We start from the raw sequence: 11,293 nt of genomic DNA on the forward strand, positions 1-11,293 counted from the left end.
ATACTCTTGTGACTGAATGCAACCAGATCCTCACAGGAATTTTGCAATATTTAGTGTAAAGCCTTCTCAGAAGATTAGAGGCTGCTTCTGCTACAAAAGGGGCAAAACTCCCTTGTAATAGAAATGTAGGCAGGGCCATTGTCCACAAACGTTTGGAAATAAAGTGTATGTATATGAAAATGATTCCTTGTAGTGTTACAAGTATTATAAAATGTACTGTAGTTGATCCTAGTCAAGAGTGTTTTAAGTAGTTCTGCTCGCTCTCTCTGTTATTTGATATGGGAGAACTACCTTTCAAAGATAAGTTCACAATTAGGCAACATCAACATAGTCTACTAAATAATAGAAGTGTTCAAAAGTTTGGGAGCACTATGTTGCTGTAAACATACGGAAGGATTGTATTAAAATGCTACTACTCTAAACTTCACATACATCAACAAATTTGTGGGAAGCTGTGTTTATTAAAAAAAAAAATATTTAGAATGCCTCCTATTTGCAATGTGGTGATCAAATCTCAGGCAGGTATTATTGAGAAATTACTATAAATAAAAATGGAGGAAAAATGGTGGATTGTTCAAAATAAAATACCCCCTGTGTATTTTACAGCATTATGGTTTACACTGTAAGCTACTGTTTTATAAAATAACAATTGTTAATATGCCAAGTGATTCCAAACATCTGAATACTAGTGTATGTGAATGAATTGGTCAGGCTTGTCTGTTAGTTTACTTTTTGTTGTTGACGACAAGGTGACGCCCTGTATGTGTGAAAAAGCCGTGCTAAAGACCATGATATTTTTGTAGATATGTACACCATGAACAGTGGAAACCCCCAAGTTTTTTTCTCACTGATCTCCTCAGAGCAGACAATGTGTTGCTCTTTTGATGACTTTTAAAGCAAAAGGAGAAAAAAAAAACAACTTTTACTATGAAATGAAAGTGAGACCCCAAGAAAGGATAAAGAGCAAGAAAAGTGCCATTAATTTTATTGGAAAATATCTGTATCTGTGACCCTGACTAAAGTTGCCTGGACTGTTATGAACTGTGCAGTGAGAACTTTGAGTACTGTACTGGGCCCTCAGTTTTACTTTGTACTTTATTCCATTAATGCATTTTTTTTTTTTTGTAGTTCTTAAGTGCAAAAGGGAAAACAGGAAATGTGTAAAGATCTTTAGAAAAGATAACAGAGAGGGAAGATAACAGGAAAAAGTATGTAATTGTAGTGTTTAACTTATTGCACTTTGCCCTGCATTTAATCCTTTACTCTGTCTCATTGTTTTTTGTTTTTGTTTTTTGTTTTTTTTTACCCCAGAATGTGATTGATGGAGATCTGTGTGAACAGTTTAACTCTATGGATCCACATAAGCAGAAAAGTGTTGCTGAAGAGTTGGACCGCACACCACCAGAGGTGTCTAAGAAACTGGAAGACATTCGCACACGCTACGCCTTTTGAAGTCCTCTTCTGTATATGGTTGTGTGCTCTGCAGACTTGCATTTTCAGACCCATTGGTTTTTCTGCCTCCTGCTGCAGCCACAAGTTTCCTACCACAAATATGGGTACAATATTTTGATGAGTACAAGAAGACGTGTTTTGTGAGAGGCCATCTGGAAATTGTCCCTGTGGTCAGTGAACCTGTTGGACAGACATCAACGCTCCTGTAGTGAAAATGTGAAACTGGCATATGCACAGTGTATTTATTTAGTTTTGTACAGCTCAGTACTGTAGAAAAAAAGATGATTGTCATTCCGAGGACTGTTTGGTAGTCACCTGTTAATGTATGGCTTTAGATTGAAAGGAGTAAGGATGTGTAAGTTCAGCAAGTCTTTTAGTACTTTCTCTCCCACCACAGTGTGGGCAAAATTAACTAAATTCAGTTTTTATTGTATGAATCACACATGGAGACTGATGTTTAGCAAAAGACTGGTTTCTTTGCTTTGAAGGCTGAAAAAAATGCTGTTCTCACATTGTTCCAAACGAGAGTAGGGTCTTGTAAAATAGCTTTAGTAGTATTTGTTGGGGGCACAGTCAGACGATTGTGGCTGAAATGGGTTGTTTTGCTTTTTTTGGGGGACGAGATAAACCTAATCATCAAACCCACGGCCATGTTTGATTTTCCCCTTTTCAAGCTTTCCTAACTTAAAGAAAGATGTGTTTGTAATATGAATGAACTTTTGTAAATAAACCTTTTTTTTTAAAAGACATTTGTCACTTTTGTTGGGCTGGAGTGGTGTGTTGGGGCATGTCCGTATACTGTCCCTTTGCAGAGTAACTGATCACACAGGTATGGCAGGATTCCACTGTGTTTTTCTTCAGACCCTACAGACTAACCAGCTGCAATTGGTCTCTTGTGGCTTTTTTCTGGAGGCTGTTAACCTAAGATGTAGAAGGTGCTGCTAAGTCAGCTAAGGAGACTTGCCAAGGGCTACTGTACAGGAAACACAGTCAAAGGTTGAGTCATCTCTACTCTAAATGAGCAAACTGTTGCATTCTTTTAATCGGTTTACTGGCCCTGAAGAGAGCACACAATGGCCCTTGAATCCTGTAAGACTCTGCATCAAGTTTCTTTGTTTTCAGGACAACCTGTGTCTAAGCTGCCTTTGACATGTTTGACAGACTTGGTTGCAACAAGCATATAGTTAGTATTTGAACTGCATCAGTATTGCTTGGACAACAACTGGCTTGCACAGCAGATAAAGCTGTCAAAGTTGGTTTGATACTGGGCTTGCTAGTCATCACTGATGCATAGTGGACAGTAAAATACAGACCCCATTTCCAGAAAAGTTGGATCATTTTGTAAAATGCAATAAAAGCAAGAATCTTATTTAATTCTCTTGAACCTTTGTTTAACTGACAAGTTCTAAAGTTTTCACTGACTAACCTAATTCTATTTTATTTCATGCCTGCAAGACAAAAAAAGTTGGGACAGACGTGTTTATCACATCACCTTTTAATTACACTTTTTGTGTAGAAACTGAGGAAACTAGTTGTTGCAGTTTTGCAAATGGAATCTCTGCACATTATTGCTCAGTACAAGACTTCAGCTGCTCAACAGTCTGTAATTGTCCAATTGTCATGATGCGTTATACATTTTCAATAGTAGACACATCTGGACGGCATGCAAGCTAGTCAAGCACATGCGCTGTGTGTCTGTTAAGCCACACTTATAGTACGTGCAGAATCAGGCCTAGCATTGTCTTGCTGAAATAACCATGGACTTCCTGAAAAAAGCCATCGTCCCGATGGCAGCATATGTCTCTCAAAAACCCCAATATACGCCTCAGTGTCAAAGGTACCTACAGGAAAATCACCCATGCTGTGGGCACTGTACACCCTCATACCATGAGGGATGCCTTTTGCACCTTTCCCTGATAAATGTCTGGATGGTTCCTTTTGTCTTTAGCACCAAGAACTTCCTCAAAAAGAGGCTGAAGCATGGACTCATCTGACCACAACACACATTTCCACTGTCTTTCAGACTATCTGAGATGAGCTTGGGCCCAGAGAATTAGGCAGTGTTTCTGCATAGAATTGGTGTATGGCTTTCTCCTTGCGTTTCAGGTTGCATTTCTTGATGCAGCAGCAGACTGCAAAAATGGTTGTTATATTATTATCTTTAGAAACTTTATCTATATATCTATATGGTTATCTGAAGTACTCGCAAGCCAATGTAACTATATTTTGCACAGTAGCATGACAATATCTCATGCAGTGCTGAGGGCTTGAAGGTCACACACATATAACAATGGTTTCTGGCCTTGCCTTACACAGACCAATATTTCTTAGGATTCCCTGAATTTTTATCACGATATTATGTACGGTAGATGGTGAAAGATCTACATTTTTTGCAATTTCGTTTGAGAAATGTTCTTTTTGAGCTTTTTGGCACAAAGTGGTGGGCAATGACCCATCTTTGCAAAGACAGGCTTTGGTGGATGCTCCTGTCATACCCAGTCATGATACCCTCACCTGTTACCAATTTACCTGTTTATTGTGAAATGTTTCAAAGTGGTATACCTTGAATATTTAATATAACTCTCCCGTCCCCCGTCCCAATTTTTTGTGTTTAGATTTACAAAATACAATCACATTGGTCATCCAGATCATTGTCATCTCTGTGCTTTTGTCAGTTAAACAAAGAGAAATTAAGAAATCATAGATTCTTGTTTTTCTTTCATTTTTATTTCATTCATCAAGTGGGAAAGTTGTAGGTTTCTTCAGAAGTTGTCCTCTTCATTTTGTGCAGGTAGGTGATGGTGTCAGATTGAAGAAGGGTCTTGCTGGAGAGGGAGTGAGACAAGCTGAGCTGCTACAGGACTCTCAACAAGAACACCTTAATCATGTATCCTGTGGTTACTCTGGTTGTCTCTAACTGGCAGGTTTAACAGATGTGCTATACCCTGTGAATCTGTGTCAAACTGAAAGCAGGCTCGGGTGTATCACTCCTACTCAGTGTCCATATTTAAAATGTAATATTTTCTTTGGCCCGTGTGTTCTCAGAGCTTAACTAAGCACAACTATGAAGATTTTTTTTCAATCAATCAGTTAAACCATATGGCAAAAAGTCAGGCATCAATTAATTGTTCATATCGCATCTAGTCTTTTGGTCCCCTGGGATACAGAATTTTTGACAAATTTTTAACAATTAAATAAAATTGGGGAATAAATTCTAAATAAATTCTCATCAGAGTATGAAAGTTACATGTAATCAAAAATACAAGTGGGCACTGTTACTGTTAAATATTCATCCAACTAGACTGATCAGGACAGGTTCTGAGGCATTTGTCCTTATTAGGTTAACAAGGTTTAGGTTTTGTATTTTCAAAATATTTAAATTTAATTTGCTGCATGGTGAACAATGACTGTTATGGTTCATGTTTCCTGTTCTTTTTGTTGTCACATCCTGTTATTACTTTATATGATTCATAAAGTTTTTCTTGCTAATCCAAAGATATATATAATGGAAAAACATATATAGGACATTTTTTTCAAAATTAGTTTACTATTTACATGTTTTTTTCATTGTTAAAGTTTCAAAATGTTCTATTTTAAGTCAGTACTTTCTGCATATGAAAACTAAGCAGCAATAACAGCCAGGTTTGAATGGATTATTTTTGTGCCTTCATTATATGACCACCTATTTACAGTGAAGTTATACGCAGTGTTTTAGTCTGGACTGTTTTTTGAACGATGTGTACTACAGGACAGCCATTAAATTGTGTGTAAATTTCATGAAGAAAGGATTAAAAGAAACAGCCCAAAATGATTTAGAAAAAAGTCTGGTTCCATTGACTTACATTAAAGTACGGGTTTTCCTTCTCTTGTAAAGTTGCCATTTCGCAGATGCAAGGTTTTCTTCCGACAACAGCGATGTGTTAGCCTAAAGGGCACAGTAACAAGAAAAGCCTACTGAGTTCTAATGGATGAAGAGGTTAAAAACTATCATGTTGAAATTAAGTTTGATGGTTTTTGGTACACAAGACACCAACTTCCTGAGTGCAGCTCTGGGACAAAAATGTAGATTATGTGCCTTTTAAATTGTTTTCATTCTGAACCACTGACAAAATGACTATAGGCCTTTATCTCAGTACCCTGTATGAGTTGTATGGTTAATTTCAGACTTTATCTTTGTTGTATGATTGTGGGTCCAGCTGGTTTTGGTCCACTTCAGGCCTGACTGCTAATCTGACACTGAATCGGTGCAAAGACAGCCTGTCTTAAAGGCGAACTCCACCGATTTTTCCTAGATTGTACATAATTAAATGTTTGAGTGATTTGTTGTGAAACAGACACTCTAGAGAAACTTGCCAAGTCAGAATTGTTTACAGTGGTGTTGAAGGGAACCGGATGTCTGAAGAGAATGCCTCTCAAAGTTATTGCATGACGTGGTTAGATATGCGCTGCCTGATACCTGACACTGCTTTATGATAGTTTTGTGATAGTTCTGGCTTAAAATGTGTTTCCATTTATTTTAATCCGCTCATGGTGGAGGGACACGCAGGGTGTTAAAAGGCAAAGTAATCCCCGAGATTATTTATTTTTTTTCCATCATTTGTATTTTTCCATCATCAACATTCTGTATGAACACTCAGAAGACGTGTGTAGTGTAGTGTTTTGGTATATGTAGACATGGCAACCCCCGACTTTTATCAGTCTGTAAGTTTCTCTACAATGAACCACTCCGAATGACTATGTATACGTCTCAAGGATGAATTATTTAGAAATTTTGGGAAATTTGGTGGAATTTCCCTTTAATATGAGTCAGACTCGGGAGTTGTGTCTTTTGAACAGGTTACCAGGAGAAGCGGTCAGATAAAAAAGTCACCGGCTCACACAGGAGAACAAAGCCAGTCTGAAGTGATAACACAGTCATGAGGGCGAAGTCTGGGCTCAGAGGAAAATCCAGAGGAAGAGACAGGAACATCCAAAGGAAGAGACAGAAGGACAGAAAAACATCCACAGATCACCGTTGCGTTTCGGTACAGTGAGGCAACAGGGGCCACATGTCACCTCAGTGCTGAAATCCACGCTGAGCTGAGCAGATTTTTGGCGTTTTCTATCTTTCTCTGTGGGGTTTTCCCAATTGACATCATGTTGTTGAGGCTGGCAGCTGGTGTTTGGCTTGGGGCGGAATCCCCCCGTACATTGCTTCACTCAGTCCACTTCAAGCCTTTTGTTTGACATGAATCACTGACACTGAGCGGTTTAAGAGACGGGACGGTCGGGCTGGTGTGCGTTTGTGTGATCCATCCAGCCCACGGTGGTCCTGCAGTCACATCTCCACTCTCACCGACCCCACTCTCACCGACCCCACTCTCACTGACCCCAGTGTCACTGACCCGCCGCGTGTTTCTGCTACCGAAGGCATTCGCCTCTGAATTTTTGGTCTGACTTTGCTCGCAGCTTCATTACCGCAGTAAACGGACGGAAGAAGTTAGTAATGCTGCGCGTGGGTGTCTGCGGCGGGACGGCGGGGTCTGAGAGAGAAAGAGGCGCGCGCGCGCGTGAGCCTGTATGTTATTTAGATTTGAAAACATGACCATTCATTATCTGGGCGGCTTTAGTCTGTCCCTGTAAGAGCAAATCTGTTATCATTCCTACCGCTGTTCATTAATGCGTTCGTTTACTCAAGAAAAGAGAAGAGGTTTGGACTCGGCTGATTGATGTTGGGGAGGTTTAAGTGTGGGCAGAGCAGATTATGCTGTAGTAATACAGAAGTCAAAGGAAATATCACACAGAAATAGAGAGATGTGAATGTGGAGGAAGGTGTGACCATGTAGATCTTCGTGAGAAACCACAGGGTGATGGAAAATGTCTTTAATACTGTGGGCCTGTGGGGACATTTACTAAAATGGCTATCTTTATAACTATAACTATATATCTATCTATACATCCATATATCTATCTATACCCCTCCCTCCCTCCCTCCCTCTCTCTCTCTCTCTCTCTCTCTCTCTCTCTCTCTCTCTCTCTATATATATATATATATATATTCAATTCAGAATAGCTTTATTATCATGACTGTGAAGTACAGTATTGCTAAAACATCAGAACAGTGGCAGTGAACAAATATGAAATCATTACAATTACAATGTTACTATATTATTATTTTAATATACTATTATACTAATTAATAAACAAATGTAATTTAACATAAATAAGTTGTGTAATATCGGGGTCAGTAGGGTGGGGGTTTCGGGGTGTGTTACACACTGTCTCTCAGACATGTTGTTATGTATTTAGCAGGAAATTTGTTTGATTAATTGGTTGAACTTGTTTGTGTTTATATATATATATATATATATATATATATATATATATATATATATAGAGAGAGAGAGAGAGAGAGAGAGAGAGAGAGAGTTCTCAAAGATAAACATTTTGTCAGTCTTGCATATTTTCAGATAACATTTTAGGCTTTTTTGAGCAATTTGAGCTAAAATTTTAATTTTCCCATCGTGTCTGGGTTTGTATTAATGTATGTTATGTTGTAATTTATTTTATTTTAATTATAATATTAAATAGTTAGAGTTTAATATCACAATATCTAATAAACCCATAGGTTTCAATAACAAAGAAAAAAGATCAATCAAATAGTCATGTATAATAGTCATGGAAAAGTGTCCATGATTTATGTTCTTAAGATTTATAAAGAATACTACTACTACTTCTACTACTACTACTACTACTACTACTACTACTAATAATAATAATAATAATAATGAAGTATCACCACTCTTTGGACTTCAAGTCAGAGAGCAAAATCCTAATATATTTTTCAACTTAAAAGATTTTTTTCTACACAAACTGTATATGACCATAATATTGATTCTCATTACCAAAAATGAGCTGTTTTACACATTTAAGGTCTCTAAGCTCTAATTATGGACACTGAATAAAAGTCATCAGAGCTTCTCAAACTTAGCAATACGTGCTGAGATCACGCATCCTCCGCTCCAGCTCAAGACCAGGTTTGTTAATGGGAATGTAATCATACAAATGCCTTTTACTTGACTTCAACATTATCTTAAATCTGGTAATATTTGGTTTTGTGTTCTGCACATAGACAGCTAGTGTAAAAATAGAAAAGTGCAGCAAAGGCCAGGCTGGTGAAATTCAGGGATAAATAAAGAAGAAAGGGAAGAGAGAGAAGTTAATGGTCACTGAGGTTACAGCAGGAGGAATAACAATGCCCAGCTAATATGAATAGACTTTCACTCGTTTGTTGAAGTCTTAACTTCCACTGTCTCTCGAGGCCTTCAACTCCAGACCTTCAATCCAGTTTATGATGCCGGATTCTATGATCACTTGTAGGTATGTCATGTTGGCTAATCAGTTACATCAACAGTTCAATTAACTACCAAAATCCAGGACTGGAGCTGGATTTAAGATTCAGAGTTGAGGGTCTCTGGATATTCCATTTCCATAATTTTAATTTCTGACCCTGATTGTCTGAGCAAATGTGTAAAACAGGAAACCTCAGTAGTGATAATTCTTTCTGTTTACCATAACTATTACTGTGGAAATAGTGATGTAAGTTTGAAGGTGGGCCCCATTAATTTAGTGTTATAGAATAATGGAATTCCCATTACCAATATGGGTCATAAGACATATTTAAAATATTTATTATTATAAATTACATCACATTGTCACTACACTTTTTTGGGCATATTGTGTATACCATCAGTACTTAAAGAACACTTAACAACTATGTTTCATTATAACAAGAGCATAATTAGTCCTGCTTAACTGGGTTTAGTGCAGGGCAGTGTATGAAATGTTGAACAGAATTCATTGTATTCGTAGTTTTTGGTAGTATTTTTTAAGTGGCAGTGCTGCTTCTTCTTTTTGTCTGTTCTATCTTATCAAACCTCAGAAAAACTAAATATTGTGAAGCATTTCGCCCACGCTTTAACCACAACATGGTTAACATTTCTAAAACACATGCCAACAACATAATGATCACAAACAAACAAACAAACAAATAAATAAAGACACTGAAACACATTTCAAATGATAATTCTGACAGCTCATGCTAAGACTCATAAATAGGTACAAACATTGTGGAAAACATTCTGGTTTAATATTAACAAAATGCAAAAATAGTACTGAAATATGTATGTTTTAGTAATTAGATACTGTTTATTTTTTAAATCAAAATTGGCATTTATTTAAAAACGTAGAAGAGCAGCAAGACTTCCGTTTAAAGACGAGGTGGTTTAGCATTAGGTGTAGAAAGAAGACGGAAGCAAACGGAAATACCCCACAAAGATAGAAATGTGCGTGTGTGTGTGCATCTTGGTGGGGACTTTTTTACCAATGTGAGGATACATGAAATGAAAAGCACCTTTTTAGGACAAAGTAAAACACTAAAAAGCTTTCTGTTGGATTTGTCTTGATTCATGTCAAGTTTACACTAGTTTTGATGAAGGTTTGTCAAGGTTTGGCCACATTCATCCAGAAGGCAAAGTCACAGAAACTAGTGTGATGTAGTGTGTGTCCATATACAGTGAGGGTTAAACACGTATTCAGACAGTTTTGTTTTTGATATTTTATATACCTCCAGTGCTTATAAACAAAAAAAGTATGTGTTCATAAACATAAACAAAGATATCTATAAAAAAACAAAATTGATAGGGTAAAAATATTCAGACACTATTACAAATATATAAAGGTCAGACTTATGATAAGCAAGGTAAGAGAGAAACCAGCAGTCACTTGAAAAGATTTGCAGGACGACCTGAAAGGAGCAGGAACAACAGTTACACAGAGAACAAGCAATGAAGCAATGAACTGCATCTCTCTGTTCCTACACCTCACACAAAACCGCTCTGAAAACAGAAGCACAGAGATGCGTGTTTAAAATTTGTACACTAGCTTTTACACAATTCAGAACTCTTTTGCAACACTGTACTCTGGTCAGATTAAACAAACATTTGGCAATAGTTCAGCTCAGCTTGGAAAGAGAAGGGTTGCGTGTATGATCTCTTCACTGTACGCACAGTGAAGCACGAAGGTGGGAGCATCATGCTATGGGGCTGCTTCTCTGCAAACAGTACTGGGGCATTACGTCATCAAAGCTATGTGAATAGAGCGATGTAATGGGACATATTCAAGGATTTAATCTCACTGGTCATGAAACAGAATCTGGGGAGAAGATGGATGTTTCCACAGGACAATGATCCCAAACATACAACCAAAACAACTAAAGACTGGCTTCTAAAAAGAAGGTGAAGGTGTTTGCATAGCCAGGCCAATCTACTGTCCTGAATTGCACTGAAAATGTATGGAGTCTATCAGAGAGACCTTTTGGGGATTGAAGACAGTTTGCTAAGAGGAACAGGCTAAAATTGAACTACAATGCTGCAAAAAGCTCATAACTATTCACCAGAGATGTACTGGAGCTAATTGCCAATAATGGCTTTGCCACAAAGTACTAATGTTATCCATTTGTGGCGTTTATCTATCAATATCATTTTTTAACCATATTGTTGCTGTCCAAAAAAAAACAAAAAACAAAACAAGAATCTCCAAAATAGTAACTTTACAGGAGAAGACAAAAATATTCTTAACTTTTAATACAAATTAAGGTAAATAAATCTTATTCCAAGTAATTTTGGAGTAGATTCATTCAGATTCATTTTGTAGTTCTACAGTTACAGACTGTAGTCCATCTGTTTCTCTGCATACTTTGTTTGCCCCCTTTCACCCTGTTCTTCAACAGTCAGGACCCCCACAGGACCACCACAGAACAAGTATTATATGAATGGCGGTTCGTTTTAAGCACTGCAGTGAC

General features: G+C 37.5%; 1 protein-coding gene across 1 annotated transcript in view; it reads left to right on the top strand.

The window, feature by feature from the left end:
• The window catches only part of sf3b3 (splicing factor 3b, subunit 3), a 28,666-nt gene extending 26,558 nt beyond the window's left edge, over positions 1-2,108 (top strand). Inside the window, exon 27 of the mRNA XM_036584725.1 lies at positions 1,312-2,108. Within this exon, the coding sequence (XP_036440618.1) occupies positions 1,312-1,452 (141 nt within the window). The 3' untranslated portion in view covers positions 1,453-2,108. The remainder of the gene's footprint in view (positions 1-1,311) is intronic.
• Positions 2,109-11,293: the final 9,185 nt, after the last annotated feature.

The sequence above is a fragment of the Colossoma macropomum genome, unplaced genomic scaffold (assembly GCF_904425465.1).
Source record: "Colossoma macropomum unplaced genomic scaffold, Colossoma_macropomum, whole genome shotgun sequence".
Classification (NCBI taxonomy): domain Eukaryota; kingdom Metazoa; phylum Chordata; class Actinopteri; order Characiformes; family Serrasalmidae; genus Colossoma; species Colossoma macropomum.